This window comes from Saimiri boliviensis, chromosome 5 (assembly GCF_048565385.1).
Source record: "Saimiri boliviensis isolate mSaiBol1 chromosome 5, mSaiBol1.pri, whole genome shotgun sequence".
Classification (NCBI taxonomy): Eukaryota; Metazoa; Chordata; class Mammalia; order Primates; family Cebidae; genus Saimiri; species Saimiri boliviensis.
In genome coordinates, this window is record NC_133453.1 from 8,802,361 (window position 1) to 8,823,228 (window position 20,868).

General features: G+C 37.8%; 1 protein-coding gene and 1 pseudogene across 4 annotated transcripts in view; both read right to left on the reverse strand.

Moving 5' to 3' along the window:
• The window catches only part of GIGYF2 (GRB10 interacting GYF protein 2), a 175,081-nt gene that overhangs the window by 67,556 nt on the left and 86,657 nt on the right, over positions 1-20,868 (reverse strand). For 3 of the 4 annotated variants that reach the window (XM_003936725.4, XM_074398847.1, XM_074398848.1), the window contains 6 exons: positions 15,775-15,954; positions 11,902-12,119; positions 11,647-11,809; positions 11,372-11,560; positions 7,974-8,170; positions 6,647-6,806 (listed from right to left, as the gene is read on the reverse strand). In XM_003936725.4, coding sequence (XP_003936774.3) covers positions 6,647-6,806; positions 7,974-8,170; positions 11,372-11,560; positions 11,647-11,809; positions 11,902-12,119; positions 15,775-15,954 — 1,107 coding nt within the window. The remainder of the gene's footprint in view (positions 1-6,646; positions 6,807-7,973; positions 8,171-11,371; positions 11,561-11,646; positions 11,810-11,901; positions 12,120-15,774; positions 15,955-20,868) is intronic. The other variant, XM_039469653.2, reaches the window with a different exon arrangement.
• Positions 19,338-19,432, reverse strand: LOC120364424 (U6 spliceosomal RNA; annotated as a pseudogene).

The window sequence follows — 20,868 nt, forward strand, 5'->3', positions numbered from 1 at the left end:
TCATATTCAATAGCGAAAGACTGAAAGCTTTTCCTGTAACATCAGGAGCAAGGGAAGGATGCCCACTTTCACCACTTCTCTAATCAAGATTGTCCTAAAAGTTCTAGCCAGAGCAACTGGGCAAAGAAAAAAAAAAAATAAACAAAAACAACATTAGGAACAAGTCTGTTCACAGAAGACATAATCTTTTATGTAGAAAATTCTATATTCTATTTTTCTAAAAACGGGTTAGAAGTAAAAAATAAATTCAGCAAAGTGGCAGGACACAAAGTCAACACACAAAAATCAGTTGTATTTCTATACACTAACAATGAACAATCTGAAAAGTAGAAAAAATTCCACTTACAATAACATCAAAAAGAATAACTTCAAGGATGTGAAAGTCTTGTACAAGTAAAGCTACAAAACATTGCTGAAAGGAATTAAAGACCAAAATAAATGGAAACACATCTATGTTCTTGGATTGGAAAACTTAATATTGTTACAACATCAGTACTACTCAAAATAATCTACAGATTAAATGTAATCCCTATTAAAAATCCCAATGATACTTGTTGCGGAAACAGAAAAACCCATTCTAAAATACATATGAAGTCTCAAAAGACCTCAAATAGCCAAAACAATGTTTCTTTCTTGAAAAAGAACAAGAGATCTATCATGCAACAATGGTTATAGCTAATACAATGTATTGTATTCTTAAAAAACACTGCCAAGAAGATTTTTAAGTGTTATCACTACAAAAATATGATTAGTATACATGTTAATTAACTTGACTTAGCCATGCATAATATGTATGCATATTTAAAAACATGCTGTACACAGCAAATATATAATGTGTATGTCCTTTTTTTTTTTTTAAGATAGGGTCTCTGTTACTCAAGCTTAGTGCTGTGGTGCAATCAAAGCTCACTGCAGCCTCAAATTCCTAGGTTTTAGCAATTCTCTTGCCTCAGCTTCTCAAGTAACTGGGACTATAGGTGTGCACAACTATGCCTGATTAATTTTTTGATTATTTGTAGAGACAGGATCTCACCATGTTACCCACGCTGGTCTCAAACTCCTGGACTCAAATGATCCTCTAGCCTCAGCCTCCCAAAGTGCTGAGATTACAGGAGTGAGCCACCACACCCAGCCCCTTATATGACAATTTAAAAATGTAATTAATAAAATTTTTTGGCCAGGCACACTGGCTCACACCTGTAATCCCCCTGGCTTCTCTGCCTTCCCTTCTGAGTTAATCCACACGCCTGAAAAGTGGATAAGGCTCAAGTACCCGAAGCTCATCTCCTATTCGTACATGGCTCGTGGGGGCCACTTTGCAGCCTTTGAGGAGCTGGACCTGCTCGCCCAGGACATTCGCAAGTTCCTGTCAGTGCTGGAGCAGCAGTGACCTCCTCCCCGTCCCGGCCCCTCTACCCTCCAGGCTTTTCTGAGGAATGAGTCTGCCTCCATCCCCTGCCTGTGCTGGGAGCCCACGCTCACTCCCTCACCCTCCAAACTCACTCCCCAACCCCCCACCCCATGAGTTAAGCAACATGGCCTTCCTTGATAAATGGCTTTATTTCTAAAAAAAAAAAAAAAGTGGCAGACGAAAGGCAGGGAGTACTACTTACGGCCAAAAATTCATAATCAGCCTGGTCAACATAGCAAGAATTCTGTCTCTGTTTTTCTTTTTAAATATGGGGTGGGATCTCTTGACTGGGCACAATGGCTCATGCCTGTAATCCCAGCTACTTGGATGGCTGAAGCAAGAGAATCACTTGAACCCAGAACGGGGAGGTTGCAGTGAGCCAAGACTGCCTTACTGCGTTCCAGCGTGGGTGACAGAGTAAGACTCTCTTTCAAAAAGAAAGCAAGAGACAGGGTCTCACTATGTTGCCCAGGCTGATCTCAAACTGCTGGACTCAAGCAGTCCTCCAGCCTCAGCCTCCCAAAGCAATGGGATTCTAGCCATGAGCCAGCGCTTGCAGCTGAGACTATCTCTAACAAAGAAAAATAATTAGTTTGGGGAGGTGTGTGCCTGTACTAAGGAGGCTGAGGTGGGGATCACTTGAGCCCAGGAATTCAAGGCTACAGTGAGCCATTATCATACCACCGCACTCCAGCCTGGGCAACAAAGCGAGATCCTGTCAAAAGAAAAACAAAGCTGGAGGACTCACATTTCCTGATTTCAAAATTTACTACAAAGATAGAGTAATCAAAACAGTGTAATGCCAATATAAAGAAAAACACATAGACCAATGAAACAGAACAAAGGGCCCAAAAATGAACCTGAGTATATGGTCAAATATCTTGAAAAGGATGCCAAGACTATTCAACGGGGAAAGGACAGTCTTTTTAACAAATGGTACTTGGAAAATTGGACATCCACGTACAAAGAATGAAACTGGACTCTTACCTAACATACACAGTCAAAAGCTCAAAATGAATCAAAGATCTAAGTGCAAGACCTAAAACTGTAGAACGCCCAGAAGAAAACACAGGGCAAATGCTTTACACAACACTGGATATGATAATGATCTCCAGGATATGACACCAAAGGCATATGCAACAAAGCAAAAATAGACAAATTGGACTTCTTAAAAAAAGTATCCTTAAAAATCTTAAAAAAAAAAAAAAAAAAAGCACATGACAAGACATTATCAGCAGTATAAAAAGGCAACCCAAAGACTGGGAGAAAATATTTGTAAATCATATATCTGATAAGGGATTAGCATTCAGAATATATATAGAGAGAACTAAAACTCAGCAATTAAAAAAATTAACAATACAATTTTTTAAAAAAAATGGGCAAAGGACTTGAATAGACATTTCACCAAATAAGTTATACAAATGGCTAATGAGCGCATAAAAAGATGCTTAACATTCCTTATCATTAGGGAAATGCAAATGAAAACTACAATGAGATACCACCTCACACCCATTAGGATGGCTACTATTAAAAAAGCGTTGGTGAGAATCAGGTGAAATTAAAACCTTTCTGGACTGTTTTTGGGAATGTAAAATGGTACTGTCACTGTGGAAAATAGTATGGTAGCCCCTCAAAAAATTAAAACTATAACTACCACATGATGAAGCAATTCTGCTTCTTGGCATATAACCAAAATGATTGAAAACAGTGTCTCAAAGAAATACGTGTACCTTCATGTTCAAAGCAGTATAATTATTACTATTTTAAAGACAGGGTCTTGCTCTGTCACCCAAGCTGGAGTGCAGTGGTGCTATCACAGCTCACTGCAGCCTCCAACTCCTGGGCTCAAATGATCCTCCTGCTTCAGTCTCCTGAGTAGCTGAAACTACAGGCACACACCACCACAAACCCAATTAATTAAAAAAATTTTTTTATAGAGACAAGGTCTCTCCATGTTTCCCATGCTGCTCTCAAACTCCTGGGCTCAAGCAATGCTCCCATCTCAGTCTCCCAAAGGGTCAGAATTACAGACATAAACCACCATGCCTGGCCCATAGCAATGTTATTCACAATAACTAAAACATGAAAACAATTCAGGAGTCCATCAATAGATAAAATAGATAAGCAAAATGTGTTACACACCTACAGGGGAATACTATTCAGTGTTAAAAAGGAAGGAAATTTTGACACATGCTACAACACAAATGAACCTTGAGGGCATTATGCTAAGTGAAATAAAGCAGCTAAAAGACAAATACTGTATGATTCCACTTTTATTTATTATTTTTTTTAAGACGGGGTTTCACCATGTTAGGCTGGTCTTGAACTCCCAACCTCAGGTGATCCGCCCGCCTTGGCCTCCAAAATGTTTGGATTACAGGCATGAGCCACCATACACCCAGCCTGTATGATTCTACTTATATGAGGTACTTGGAATAGTAAAATTCATAGAAACAGATAGTATAATGGTAATCATCAGGAACTGGAGGAAATGAGGAATTATTGTTTAATGTGTACAGTTTCAATTTGGGAAGATGAAAGAATTATGGAGATGGATGATGGCTGCACAACATTATAAATGTATTTAATACCACTGAACTGTACATTTAAAAATGGCTAAGATGGTAAATTTTGTTATTTTAACACTACTAAAAATGAAAAAAAAAAAAAAAAAAAAAAAACAGTGAAATAAACAAACAATCCAATTAGGACAAGAATATAAAAGACATGGAATATGAAGGAAAACTTGAATGAAGAGGACAAACAAATGGCCAGTAACAACATGTAGAGATGTTCAACATCATTAGCCATTAGGGCAATGTAATGTAAATTTAAAACCCCAATGAGAGCACTACACACCTGTCAGAATGGTTAAAACAGAAAAATAGCAACCACATCAAATGCTGATAAGGATGTGGAGAAACTGGATCGCTCATACATTGCCGGTGGGCATATAAAATGGTACAGCCACTCTGGAAAACAGTTTGGCAGTTACTTTAAAAACTAAGCATGTAACTACCATACAACTCAGCAACTGCACTCCAGGGCATTTAGTCCTGAGGAATGAACACTTACTACATTCACTCAAAAACATGTCCATAAATGCTTATAGCAGCTATATCCATTATAGCCCCAAAACAACCAAGATGTCCTTCAATGAGTGAATGGTTAAACAAACTTCGATAACATTCATATCATGCACTACTACTACTCAGTAATAAAAAGACACAAACCACTGATATATGCAACAACCTGGATTAATCTCCAGAGCATTATGCTGAGTGAATAGAGCCAATCCCCAAAAGTATGACTACATTCCATTCTTGCAATGACAAAATGGAATTTTGTCAGAGATGGAGATGGAGACTAATTTCTCATTGCAGACATCAGTCATTACTAGAGGTTAACAAAGGAGTGTGGGTAGAAAGGAAGCTCAGGTGGCTATAGAAGAGCAATCTGAAGAATCTCTGTTGAGAAGGAAATACTCTGAACCTTTTTTTTGGAGACACAGTCTCATTCTGTCACTCAGGTTAAAGTACAGTGGCATAATCTCGGCTCATGACAACCTCTGCCTCCCCGGTTCAAGAGATTCTCATGCCTCAGCCTCCCGAGTAGCTAGGATTACGGGAACCCACCACCACACCCAGCTAATTTTTGTATTTTGAGTAGAAATGGGGTTTCACCATGTTGGCCAGGCTGGTCTTGAACTCCCGGCCTCAAGCATGATGCACCCAGGGCTCCCAAAGTGCTGGGATTATAGGCGTGAGCCATCACAACCAGCCATGTTTTGAATCTTGACCGTACAAATGTGAATGTCCCAGTTGTGTTACTGTACTATAGTTTTGCAAGAGGTTACTACTGGGGAAAACTGTGTAAAGGGTATATGGAATCTCTCTGTATTATTCTTTATAATTACATATATAGCTACGATCATCTCAAAATATAATTTGATTAGAACAAACACACATATACACAAGCCCTGCTCTCACCTATCTTACTGGAGTGTAAACAATAAACAAATATGTAAAATGCCAGGTAGTAATAAATGCTGTGAAGGAGAATAGGCAGGATATGGGAATTGAGAATAGAAGGAGAGTTAATTCACTAGAGAGAGCTCACGGGGTGGGCACACAGTAAAATGCTATCATTAAAATTACACTAATATGAAGTGACCAACCAATTTCAGGGTAAAAGGACAGATTTCAAAAGCAGAAATGAAGAATCAACAAATATCCTTTATAGACAGCTTTCTGTACCCATTCTAATCTAACTTAGACACCACACAAATCTTCTAAGGGATTCATCTGTAACACAGTACTATCTTTTCTCCGACATTTTTAGTGGTTCTCCACCATTTTTATCAACTCCACTTGGAGAAAAAAACAGTCAAGGTCCTCCAATATTACTGCCGCCATCACATTTTCATGATTAGGGAAACTGAAACACAGAGAAGGCTGAGTAGGCTACCTGCCTGCTTAACCACCTGAGATGCCAGAGCTAAGAGACTTAAACATTTTGCTCATACCCGTCATATTTGTCATCACATTCTGCCTTGTATTCACATTTTTTTTTTTTGAGACGGAGTCTCACTCTGTCGCCCAGGCTGGAGTGCAGTGGTGCAATCTCAGCTCACCGCAACCTCCATCTCCTGGGTTCAAGCCATTCTCCTGCCTCACCCTCCCAAGTAGCTGGGACTAGAGGTGCCTGCCACCATGCCCAGCTAATTTTGTATTTTTAGTGGAGATGGAGTTTCACTATGCAGGCCGGGCTGGTCTTGAATGTTGACTAGGCTGGTCTTGACCTCCTAAGCTCAGGTGATCCGCCCGCCTCAACCTCCCAAAGTGCTGGGATTATAGGTGTGAGCCACTACACCAGACTGTATTCAAATTATTTTCATATAGGTTGACTAACCCTAATACAAAAATCTGATATCCAAAATGCTCTAAAATCTGAGCATCACACAAAGTAAACATTCAATGGAGCATTACGGAATTTGGATTTTCAGATTTGGGGTGTTCAACTGGTACATACAATGCAAATATTCCAAAATCGGGAAAAAAACCTAAAAATATCTGGAATCAGAAATATTTCTAGTCTGCGTGTGTGCATGTACACATGAAGAAAGCCTGCTGACTTCTTTTTCTACTATAATTCAAATTAAACAAATCCCTTCTTAGAAATTCTGTAGAAATAATGGCATATACTTCAGCACTTAAAGGCAAAGGAGCAACTTGCCTTGAATTTCTCCCTGAGGATCTTTGTAATACCACTTCTGCATTGCTTCATGCATCAATGGAATCGACACTCCTTTAGCTCTGTGCTCTTGCAGTTTTGATACCAATCTCTCATCATCTAGTGCACTATCTTGGAGATAAGCCACCATCTTCTCAGCTTGCTAATTAACAGAAAGACAAAAATCAAGGAAACAAATGATTGTAAATTAGTACTTGTACACATAATAACAGTGCCTGCCCTTTTTTTGGACTACTTGATCTATGAAAGTCACTATGTGAAGAATATAGCAGGTAACATTTTAATTCTCCCAACAATGCCATGAAATAGGTACTATCCCCATTTGACAGGGGAGGAAACTAAGGCTCAGAGATGCCAAGTCTTGCTCAGGACCTCAAAATTACTAATCAAATCAACTAAGATTAAAACACAAACCGCTAGAGATATTAGCCCAGGGTTCAAATCAACACTAGTACCTTTTTTTTGGTTTGTTGTTTTTAATAGACATGAGGTAAGTTTGTTATGTTATGTTATGTTATGTTATGTTATGTTATGTTATGTTATGTTACCCAGACTGTTCTTGAACTCCTGGGTTCAAGCGATTCCCTCACCTCAGCCTCCCAACTAGCTGGGACTACAGACATGCACAACCTTGCCTGGCTAAGAGTACTTTTTAAACTAATAAGCTGTTGGTCAACTCTAAATGGTATAAACGAAACCTGTAAAAAGAATGTTAACAGAACAAAAGGCTCAATTAATACAATTACAAATAAAATCTTTCACAAGTTTTACTAAGACACTATCTCCCTTCTTCCTTTCTTCAGAATTTCCTGCCACTAGCCATCCCACCCCAAAGGGAAACGAAATTCTTTTGTAGAAAAGCAAGCTATCACTTACTTTACATATAACAATGGTATACACAATCTTGGGGAAATTTAGAGACATGAATAAGATGTTAATGCTCTGAGAGTTTAACTATTTTCCCTGTTACACTTGAAGCAATAAATACAGAAAACACAGTGATCATCCACAGCTGCTTGTATTCACCATTTGTGGCATTCCATTAATGTCCAAAAAGAAAAAAGAAAAGTAAATAGCTAAGGGCAACCTAAGAGCAAAAAATAACCTGACATAATGATTACTACATAGCAGAAACTTATAAGCATGAAATGATTTGAAAGACAATTACTTGTACAAATAAACACTAAATAGCCAATTTTTCCAGTACTTAAAATCTAGTGACAAAAGTTCTATATTTGAATATTCATCTAAGGCCCGCTACTTTTTATGGAAGTTTAAGTAGAGACAAAAAGAATGACAGGATTTTTACCTGCTCCAAATGTTTGAGACCTTCTTCATCATCAGGTTCTGTGGAAACACTGCCCATGCCAGGAGCACCTACAACTGATGTTTCAACTGGCCGGAGGGTAGGACTAGGATTGGGAACAGGAGGTGGAAGTATGAGAAGAGGAGAGGCTGTATCTGAAGGAATCTGCGACAAGGGCTGCTGGACATCAGCAACCATTTCTAGGGAGGAAAAATCAGATGAAAATTCTTTGAAATATAGAGACTTGTATGAAGGCTAACTACATTATCAAGTTGCACAGCCTGCTAAATGGGCCCAACGGAAATGTGAACCCTGTCATGAACAGTGAAGCTACTTCTATGGAGACAATATTCTTACCTTTTAAGAGTTAAAAGGTACCTAAAAGGTGCTTCTCCAGGGCTTATCTGTGTCACTAGAGCATCCACCCAGTTATAGGTTGACCTCTTAGAAACAATCAATCTAATCCTTTTTTTGGTAACATGTCTCCAATTGTAAAAGATAGTTATCAATGCACCCTAAATCTTCTCAAAGGTATGATATATCTCATCAAAACCTTTACTGAAAATATCTACGATTATGCTCAATAAGATTAATATAGTTCAATATATTGTTGTAGGATAATGAGAAGCACTTGGAGTCTACCTGTACAGTGCATGATGTTCTTCTTAATATGAATACAAATTATAAAAGAGGTTTTGTCTTGGTTCCTATTTCTAATCTTTCAATGTGCAGGCTCTTACGAAGGAAAAGGAGGATGGAAGTAATTAGTATAATTGCAGTTTCCCTTTTGAAATCTTGTTTGTTCAACTATAGACAGCTTCTCCAAATTCCTGCTTCTCTCACTCACTCTTTTGCCACACTTTTTCAAAGGACAGTCTATACATGCCGTATCCACTTTACCCACACCTGCTGTAAGATGACTTCTGCTCTCACGTCTCCAGTAAAGCTCCTCTCTCAAACATAAGCAGTGACATAAAGTTGCCAAAGAAAATGACTTTTCCTAGTCCTCCTCATCCAATCTCTTAGTAGCATCTAACATTATCAACTCAACTGTAAGCTAAAACATTCCCCTTCCCTAGTTTCCCTGCACTCTACTCTCCTATCTCAACTTTTACCTCTGAGGATTTTTCTCTGGTTCCTCTTCCTCTATCCTTTAAAAATGGGAGTTTCTCAAAGTTCTATTCTCAGTTCACTTTTCTCTTACTCCTAATAAGTGCATATAATCTTTGCAATTTTCATTCTCTCTCTAGCGCTAAACTATTTTTATCTAGCTATAGTCCCTCATTCACAACTGCTCTCTGGCCATCTCCACTTAATTTCTTCTCATCAACACCTCAGAATCAGTGTTCAAAACTGAATTGATTCTCTCCCTTCCCCAACGTGCTCCTCAACTTCCACTCTCTTTTCATGTGAATGGCACTATAATCCTCTCAGGCACTTCAGTCATCTTTGGCTCTTCTGTCTTCTTTACCCTGATATCTAGTCAATGACCGAGTCTTGCCAATTTCTAATTTAAAATCTCATCAGTCACAAATTACCTTTACAGGTGTACTGCCTACCCCATAGTGACTGCTCAGGAGTCTAGGAGGTCACAGTAAAGCTGAACTGTCACCGCAACAGAAGATAGTCTACAACCCACTGTCAAATCCATGTTCTAACTAAGTTTCCCAATATCCTCCTTTCATACTTCATATTTCATCAAATAAAAACAAGAGCTGATTCCTGCCCAAGCCTGGATCAGTCCCACTTCTTCACTTTAGCTTTCACTGCTCCCTAATATTGGAATGCCTTCTCCTAATTCATCTAGCTACACTTACTTCTAAATTCTACTTATTATTCCAACATGTCTTCAGAGACCACCTATTTCCTGAAGTATCCCGAGAGTCTGCCAATAGTGAACCCCTATCTTACTTTTTGCCCTGAAATAGTGATATGTGCATGTTTTATCTCCCCTTCACACGATAAATCTGGAGTTTTGACCTTTAATGAACATCTATGAAACTTTCTCAGAATATACATGTCTAGACTTGATCCAAGAATCTCCTAGAATAAGGCTTCAGCATGTACATTCAAAAGAATGTACAAGTAGTTCTGGGACATATCATAACTGAAAAACAACTACTATAAATCAAACTGTATCAAAGATATACCAGTCTCACAATGCCTGATATGTAGAGTACAGATTCAAATACTTGCTGAGCTCCTCAGGAAGCTAAAGGCAGGAGGAACACTTGAGTCCAGGAGTTCGGATCCAGAATAAGCAACCTAGTGAGACCCTGTTTCGTTTTCGTTGTTTGTTTTGCTTTTAGAGACACGGTCTCACTATGTTGTCCACGCTGTTCTCAAACTCCTAAGTAGCTGGGATTACAGGCAGACGCTACTGCACCCAGTTAATCCCCCCTCTTTAAAAAAAAAAAAAATACAGCTTTGTTCTAAGCATTTAAAAAACTGAAAAATTCTTGGTTTGAGCGCTCAAAATATTAGTCTACTGGGAAAACAAGATAATAAACATCTTTATGATATTATAATGCTATGTTAGAAATATGGCTGCTTGTTTAAGAAACAAAGGAAGAAGACACCTACCCTAGCTTGGGGGCTTTGGGTGGAAGAATTTCAAGAACGGAGAAAAGGATGTGCTAAGGTATAAACCCTAGAAACCAGGGGACATTTCAGGACCTAAAAGCCTCTGAGGCTGGTGAGTAGAAGGTGAGGGAGGTAAAGAGACTGGCACTGAAACAGCACAAAGGGAAGCAGATGCCAGATCGTGCAGTGTCTCATATGCCATCAAAGGGTATAAATTTTTATGGTAAAAGAATCAGTTAACCCTTCAACACCAGGGATTACTATGACATTTTTAAATATTTACAAGAAGAAATATGAAAATGAGCATTAATATTGCCTAATAAGGTATATGAGCAACTTAAACCAATACATTTAATACTGAAAGAGATCTATTTTAAGCTTATTCTGCCACAGATTCATACATGTTCTCCTCTTGGCTTCTTTTTGACAAACAATGGCATTTTTGTTGGTCAACTAGCAATGTAAGCTGGACACATAATTAACCAACACATGAAAGGAAGGTAACTGTCTGATATGGGAATTAAACTAATGCAGAGGATCTGACATCCAGTTCACTAGTAAGGACAGGGTGGCTATGTCATGACACCTTACAACATGAGATTCCAAGGCTCCACCCTTACAGATTCTAACTCTGTTTTGGTAAATTCTGAGATGGACACATATGTGAGAAGCAGTGTTTGACTGGGTTTACTGGTAAAATTATCTATTCCAATAATTCACCCATCTAAAGCAGTTCTAGAAGCAGAAGCCTATCATACCAGTGAGCACCGGCCTCAGCAGAATTCTATTTTAGCTTGTCTGTTCCCACAAATACGTACCATCCCCTCTGCTGGGCACTTTGGCTGGTAGACTATTTTCCATCCGAGTCTCCTCTTCAGTTTTCTCCGTTTGCTCAGTTTTGGGTTCATCTTTCCTCTCAAACTGTGATGCTTCCTGAGACTGATGGTCTGAAGGAGTACCTGGTCTAGCAGATGATGATGAGGTCTGGGGAGTTTCCTCACTAGCTTCTGGAACATGAAGTATTCTTAGATGAACTTAGGAAAGTTTTGGTTTGATGATGAAAAAAAAGGTAAAAGGCAAGAAGAGGCCTTACCAACTCCTACTCTATCTGTTTTCTCTCCTTCTTTCTTATTTGTCTTATCGGGTTCTTTGGTCTCTTCATTATGGCTACCCTCAGAGTCAGAGCACTCCTCCCCTTCGTCCACAGGCCGGAAGTCCATCTCCTGCTCTTCTGGAATAGGTTCTTTCTGTACTTTCTGTATCAACAGAATAAAACCAAAGATCAAGAGCAGATTTGGCTTTGGTATAAGGTTAATGCTCGTCATTACATTTAAAATACATTTCTTACTTTTAGAGAGAGGAATGCTCCAGATGAATCAAATGTGCCCATTTCTTCTTCGGCATCCTCTAAGCACCATTCAGGCAAGCTATCCCTGTCATCATCTATGCTCCCACTGCCAGAGCGAACCCTTCGGTAACCCCGTTCATCATCTCTATCTCGAAAGTCAAACTCGAACCTTCGACGTCGTTCCATGTGTTCCCGCCAGCCTGCAGAACGAGGGCCATCTGAGATGAGGAGGACACAAACCTTAGAGAAGTTTTATGACAGTATTTGAAAAAGAAAATCAAAAATGGAAAATAAAGGAGAAAACTACAACTGACTGCAAATTCAAATGGACTGACCTAGTAAAGAGAACACTATGCAAATAAATCAGAGTATATATACCATTATGAGATGACAGCAGTACTTAAGTACTGAGCCATGCAACATACTCTAAAGCTTTAAAAGATAAATTTAAAATGGATCACATTTAAAGGACACTTTATTCCAAGTATGCACTTTTTTTTTTTCCATACGAAGTTTTACGCTTGTTGCCCAGGCTGGAGTGCAATGGCGTGATCTCGGCTTACTGCAACCTCCGACTCCCAGGTTCAAGTGATTCTCCTGCCTCAGCCTCCTGAGTAGCTGGGACTACAGGCATGCGCAACCACGCCTGGCTAATGTTTTATATTTTTAGTAGAGATGGAGTTTCTCCATGTTGGGCAGGCTGGTCACCAACTCCCGACCCTAGGTGATCTGCCCACCTTGGCCTCCCAAAGTGCTGGGACTACAGTCGTGAGCCACCATGCCCAGCCCCAAGTTTGCACTTTTAGTTAAGTCCTAGGTACTTCATTAAAACACTGATTAGCCGCCAACTCTTCATCCAGATTTAATGGACTAGACAGCCTTCCATACTGAAGCTTATGCCTTCCTTTTGCCCAATCTTAAAGCATTTTCTTTCTTCCCATGAAAATACCATTCTTTATGGATAAAATCAGCTCCTTGTGTCGATTCATCATATCAAACTCATCATGCCTATTTATTAATGCCAAGTTCCCACTTATAATTCTGATCCCCCCCAAAAAAATTCATGAAATTACAGTGCTGAAAGTTGTCACAGAGATTCTATGAAGTCCACTATCCTAATTTTATAGTTTAAGAAGAAACTAAAACTCTCCCAGCAGAAGTAACTCACACATAGAAAAGTAGAACTAAAATCCAATTCTGCACCCTCTGCTGCTTGTTCCACAAGCTTACTCTCCTTTCCCTCCTTTCTCATCTCTTAATTCTTCCTAGGGAATTTTTATTTCCATATAATAACCCTAGGGACATTCCTAAATCTACACTTTCCAACAGAAAAAAAAAGACTGCCTAAGACTAAAAGATCCTACTTAAGGTGTTTTTCCAAAAAAGAAAAGGAAACTCTTGTTAAAATCTGTCAGACCTGAGTCTAAAAGAGTCTTAAAAAGAAAAGCAGGCTTTTTAACCTATTAGAATTTTCCATCCTTGATTGCTTTCTCTGTGGGGGACTTAAAAAAAAGAAAGAAAGAAAGAAAAAAGAAATGTGGCCAAAGCTAAGTGTTTTTATTACTGAGACAAAATTTGCAAAAAACCAGTAATCTAAAAATCAAACTGGAAAACAAAGGGCAAAACGTTACAATGCTAAATACAGGTAGCATCTGATAAGCCACTCAGGAAACAAAATCTTATGTCCATACTCCCATCCCTGGATATAACAACAACAAAACACTATTCATTTCCTATGAGAACTAAGGAATTTTATACCCAGATTGCTTAAATGGAAACCTAGAGCCATTATACAAAAAGAGCCTTCATGATCAAATGAACTCCAGAGCCCTCCGTACTACTTTCATTTCTAACAGCCTATACATACACATCATGATAGGAATCCATCCTCCTAGGTAGCCGGCTCATGTTTCCTCTTACTGAGTTTCCTAGGTTCATCTCCCAGGCTGGATGCCGCCCTGTCCTTAATGGTCCCAGCTCCATACACATCCAGCCGGAAGCCCTATTTTATATCCCATAATGTTGTTATCTTACCAGTAGTTCATCAAATTTTACTCACAAAACTAAATGCAGCAAGTAAGACACGTAAGGTACTTATTAAGGCTGACCGCTGATTTACAGACCCTATATCTGAACTAAAGTTGGACACTATTTTCGTAAAGATAAAAGCTGTTAAAATAATTTAAAGTTTTACTTAAATCTTAATACAAGAATAACCATAATCTAACAAATGTTAAGAGTTAACATATAAAAACTGCCATAATTAGACTATACTTTGAATATGCTAGGTGAATGGTATTCTTTCTTTAAAATGCATTTACAATGTTTTTTCAGATCCATGTATCTTTATATCCCCCAAGCCGTCTCTTAAAAGTACATGGATTTCAGCTATAGGTGTGATGGAAAAAATATATGTGTATATGGATTAAAAGTTCTGGAAGATACACAAGTTGATGACAAAAATGACATGAAAGTCAAATATTAGGGGGAAAGAAAGATTTAGAAAAGATAAGAAGATAATATATAACCAAATTCTAAGATGTTGGGTGGGAGGTACTTTGTTACACTCCCTTTAATAGAATCAACATCAGATATTTGGGCTCAAAAAACACTGTTCATCTTCCAAAACATTCACCTTGTTTGTTTTTGACCAGCTGGAATTTCTTTTCTCTCTCAGCCCAGATCCTATCCATTCTTCACTGAATGCTTGTTGGGTACATAGTCTACAAACCCTCTGCCTACAGACAAGCTCAGCATAAAATGCCATGATGCCTTTTAGAGAAGAATAACATTTGGCCCAGGACAGACTTACGAAAATTATCTAGATCTTGTGAAGTAAACAATGCCCACAAATGATAGAAAACACACCCCAGAGGCAGCCATGAAGAGCTGGTATAAAAGCATCCTAACTCTACCCAAACATTAACTTCAGTATGCGTCTATCTACCTACCACTCCATTACAATACCCTGAATGCCTGTTATAATGTCTACCAGATCTAAGCTAGTGGTTTTGCTAATAACTTGATTTTTAAAAGTAGAAACAGTTTACATTATAGTAATTTCCTGTATTAAAGGTAAGCTGCTGTGGCACATGGTTGATAAAATATTGTCATACACATGAAATTAATAGGGCATGCACATACTCTCTGTGTGCTTCAGTTTTGCATGACCCCACTACTCGAACTACAGTTGCATCTGATTATCATGAGGCATGGAATCAGCAGTGTGGCAAGGGATGAACTTTAACACAAAGCACTAGTGTCTTCAATTACCAGCATATCTAATGTCCAAGAAGAACAGTTTGAAGCATTCTTAAGAGACAAACAGAAGAACTAATCACTACTATTCTCTCTCCTTTTTCTAAAGTTAGAAAGACAAAAGAATGATCTTGTGATTATGTTTCTGACCTAGGTTTAAAGCTTACTCTTCAAACAAAGTTAAATCATATTTTTGAAAGGGAAAAAATGAAAGAATAAATCCTTTCTTGCTAAGAAAAACCCATTGTTGGGGAGGGAATCACATATTTCAAGTGTATATTTTTTATACATTTATAAGTCTTAATGCTGAAAAAAGAGTCAAAGATTTAGAGTTACACAAAACTGAATGAAACCCTCATTTCTGCAGTTGAGAGCAGGTGCTCCCTGTTACACTACACTATTTGCCCCAGAAAAACAGAAAAGTGATTCCAATCAACTAAATAGATGTAGTAGAAAATTCTTACGTTGGAATTTTTTCCAGTAATAAAACTGTGATAGCATAAATAGTATGACTGCTCCCCTCCCCCCACCTTTATCTTTTCTATTTAATCCCTATTTCCTTCAAACTTTCCCTTATTTCAGTCCCCATGTGCCGTTACTCAACAGAATTCTTACCAGGACTGTGAGGTCGCCACCTCTCTCCATCCCTCCTTGATCCAGCTAGTCGCCAACCTCCATCTTCATCTTCACCATTTTGTTCCTCTCTAAAGATACGCCAATTTTCACTTTCTGAGCGTATAAATTCATGCTTTCTCCCTACTGATGTTGGTCCACCTTCCTCAAAATTTGGTCTCCCTATAAAGAAAATAAGTAATAAGGTAAGTAAACACGAGCCTCTGCCAGTAAAGATTTTAAGGACAAACTTCATAGCTCAAATCAAGCTTTCCTGCAAATGTGTCCATTCTGATCTTCAGGAAAAATCACTAAAATAACTGTGAGTATATGCATATACTACTAGACACATTTCTTAAAGCTGAATGTTAACAGACTGTGCGATTATTTTTTAAACAAAGCTACTATGAACAGTTTTTTTTTTTTTTTGAAAAGGCATGCAATGGAAAGCCCATCTTCCTACACAAGACCCTCAGAGTCTTACTCCCCCGAAGTAATGACCATCAAGTTTCCTATAAAGCCTATCCAACACTGTCCATGGGTACACTTACACACGATTACATAGCTCCCTCCTCTACACATACAAATACCACCCTCAGGATGCTGTAAGAATTGTCGTTTGCTGTTTCCACTAACAGTGTATCTTGCCAATCCTTCTTTACTAGCATATACTTTTTAAAGTTATATGGTTTTCATTATACAACATATTTTATATAACCAACACCTACTGGTGATTCTGCCTAAACATGGTATCTGTACATTTCAGTCCCTCTTTTATTCCAAAACAGACTGTAAATTGAAAAGCAGTAAAACCTCATTTACTCTAGCATCAATACAATACAGGCGTACCATAAATTGCTTTTGGACAGAATTCAAAGCTAAGCTATGTCTAACTTAAAGTCTCAAAAGTTACATTAATGTCAAAAGAAAGCCTGGTGTCCCAAGTAAACTAAACTAGTATTTCAAAAGGACAAGATCATCCTAGATTTTGCAAAAAAAATTCTTCAGTCACCATTCCACATGTGCTAATATATGTAACTCATAACATTTACGAAATCTCACATTAAAATAGGTGAAAATCCAGAACAACATATATTGATGTCCTCAGTTTATAACAATAAAAGTTCATGTTCTCATAATGACAAACTCAATCTTTTTAATTAATCCATGCTAAAAGCAAAAAAATAATTGAACAACGTATGAAAATGAAATTCTAGTTTCTGATCATTCTCTTATATTTCATCTTAAATATACTGAGATTCAGCATCCTGTTTGCCCATGTGGTTGCTAGTCTGCACTACGTATCATTTTACTGAAAGATAAAATGTCGAGAAAATGGGAGAACATGATCTGCTGCTTTCTTATTGTGGTAGACAGCCTCTAAGAGCTCACCAACAATCCCTGTCTGGTGATCTCTGTGGAATTCTCTACCCCTAAGTATGAGCTGGACTACCAGAGATGCCACTCACAATATTAAAAAAGACTGTAGTTTCCATCACTTTCTCTGAAGGACACTAGTTGCCATGTGGTGACACAGACTTTGTGGAGAAGCTTGCATGGCAAACAACTGAGGCTTACCACCAGAAACATGAGTGAGTCTGGAAGTGGATCCAACCCCAGTTGAGTTTTGAGAGACTGCAGCATGGGCTGACACTTTGAGTGCCATCTGACAAGAACCCTGGGTCAGAAACACTCAGCTAGGCTAAGCTGCTTCTAGATTCCCAACCGACAGAAATTGAGATACGAAACGTTGGCTGTTTTCAGCTACCAAGTAAGGGTTTTATCATTTATGACCTTGCTCTTACCTGCAGAACGTGTCTGGAATGCCAGAATTATATTCTGGCTTTCCTTGGTATATTAGTCCATTTTGCACTGCTATAAAGGAATACCTGAGGCTGGGTAACGTATAAGAAAAAAAAAAGTTTATTTGGCTCGTGGTTCTGCAGACTATATAAGCATGGTACCAAGATCTGCTTGGCTTCTGGTGAGACCTCAGGAAGCTTTTACTCATTGTGGAAGGTGAAGTAAGTGCAAACATGTCACATGGTGAGAGACGAAGCAAGACAGATGAGGGAGATCCCAGACTCTTGAACTCATTACAGTGGGGAGGGGATGAGGGATCCACCCTCATGACCCAAACACCTCCCATCAAGCCCCACCTCCAACATTAGGGATCACATTTGAACATGAGATCTGGAGGGGACAAACATCCAAACTATATCACTTGGTTTACCAGAGAAGACACAATCAAAATCTCTTGTAGTTATTATGTAATATCTGATTTATCAAAAACTATACTGCAGCTTTTAGAAATTATTTTGTGTAAGTAGCTAGAACTTCAGGCACATGCAACCACGTTCATCTAATTTTAAAATTTAACTTTATTTAATTTTTGTGGAGATGGGGATCTTGCTATGTCATTTAGGCTGGTCTTGAACTCCTGGCCTCAAGTGATCCTTCTCCCTTGGCCTCTTAAGAGCACTTCTGTATAATTTATTCCATTTCTTCACCACATATTTCCAACTGTTGCCCTAAATAGGCTGCTTTAAAATGTCATCATATTAGAAAATCCTTTCCATTGAATTTCAGGGAGCTATATTTTTGACCCTTGTATGTAATTGTTACTGGTACAGAAGTAAATTTCATTGATGCTACAAGCAAAAAAACTAGATCTGACTTACTAAACTCAAAAAAAAATTACTTTGTGTAAATAATCAGTAACAAAATTTAAGTCCTTTTACAGAAATTTCTGAAAAAGTATTGTTAAAAATTATTTGAACCAATATTCATGTAGAATGGTTTGGAACCAGTATTTATGTCAATTCAGGTTACTTAATTAACCACAACACCTCCACCCCCTCTTCCTCAAATGAGGAACTGAGTCTTCACAGTGTAGAAAAGAATTGGTGACAAAAAAATAACAAAATTTAAAAAAAAATCAAAAACAAAAGAAACAAAAATAATAAATAAATAAATAAAACAAAAAATAATTGGAGCCAGAATTTAAAACCAGGTCTAATGATTTCAAATCTCATCATTATTTCTTTGGTGTTGTGTTCAAATTTTCTGTCTCAAATCCTTTTTGGAACAAGAAATACAGAACTGGCCATTCAAACTTTATAAGCTACAGGTTTTCCAGCAGTTTGAGAATCACAAGATTGTTTTAAATTTGTTTCTCTTTTGTTAGTACAGCCACATTTTTCATCAAGCCATGTAAGTTCTGCCTCCAGGGGCCGTGTTCATTTTCATAAGAGAAGGGTGAAAAGACGTCAACTTTTAAATGGACTTCACTTATCTCCCTACCTCCTTAAGCAAACATTTTTAAAAAGTATACTAATCACAAATGTACAACTGACAGAGTTTTCATAAAGCAAATACATGTAATTTAACTAACATCTTAGATTTTTAAAAAAAGATTATGAGCTCTCAAAAATTGTCATGAATCCTCCCAATTAGTCCTTCCCAAGATAAGCACTATCCTAATTTCTAGCCCCAAGTATTAGCTTTGCCTGCTTTTAAACATTTTTATAAAATGGAATATTCATTTATATCTGGCTTCTTTTGCTGAACATAATGGGAGATTCATTCTCCTTGTGCAGGGGCCATGCTAATCTTCTCTGTATTGGTCCAATTTTAGCTTATATGCTGCCGAAGTGAGCACGGGAGATTCATTCTCATTGTTACAGAGAACATTTTGGTCTTTTGCATTGCTGTACAGGATCTCACCATATAAACAAACCACACTGTACTACTCTTATTCTATTGCTTAGAGACATTTAGGTTGTTTTCTAGCTTTTTGCTATCATGAATTGTGCTTCTGTGAATACTCCTGGATGTGAGTTTTGTTATGTTTGCATTTCTCTTGGGTATATATCTAGCACCAATACTGCTAGGTAGCAGTATGTGCAACTTTGTTGACTACTACTGAATATCTTCCCAAAGAAATAGTACTATTGCCCAGGCACGGTGGCTCACGCCTGGAATCCTAGCACTTTGGGAAACTGAGAAGGGCGGATCACTTACGAGTTTGAAACTAGCTTATGAGTTTGAAACTAGCCCGGGCAACATGGTGAGACCTCATCTCTATATTTATCTATAATTTTTTAAAATGTAAAAAAGTTTTTAAAAAAGAGAAATAGTATTAATTTACATTTTTTTGCTTGTTTGTTTTACTCAAACTTCTAGCAACCACTCATATGACTCACTCATTTACAAACACAATTAGAGACATAGGATTAAAAACATAGATAAGGCTTAAACATAGCACCTGATCTCCAGGTCCACAGATATACATGTAAATAAATAACCTAATTCAATTTACACAATGTTTTAATGTATCTTATCTGATCCTCATAATTACCACAACCATTGTACTTTCTTACTTCTGCAAGGACAGGGATAAACCACTTGTAAAGTGGTTTCCCAAGGCCACACAACTGAGTCATAACCAAATCAGAAATAGAACATAGGCAGTGTTCAAACTCCTAATCCATGGTTTATTTCTATATTAAATCATTCTCGATGGTTCATTTACAACTCTGACCCATTGGAAACAGCCAGAAATTCTAGAGAAACTGAAATGGGAAGGAGATCTGGGATTTAAGTGTAACAAGCTAAAGAGTGGCAGACAAATCATGCAGGGTAAATCTTGGGGAAAGTGTCAACATCTCTAAAAAGGGGAGACATAGAACTAAATTTGTTTTAATCTTCCCATAGAAATGATTTCAAACTACGCTCCTGAAAAAAAAATGTTAAGACCAACTCTTCAATATAAAAATTTTACTCTAGAAATTATTTAGAAGGCGACTTCAAACAGTCCTAAAAATACACATTTCCAATTACTACTAAAAATCATACTGTATCTAAGAAATCCTCTAAATTATTAAAATAAATCCCTTCTAACCAAGTTGATTAGATTTACTTGTATAAATTCCGGTGGGTGGGTGGGAGTGACAAGGAGACTATCATCTTTATCATTTGAATTAAATATATAAACATATACATCAGGAATACATACATATATCAGGATAATATCATTTTAATTAATATATACATATATTCCTGATATCTATGTAATTATATTTACATATGTATGTA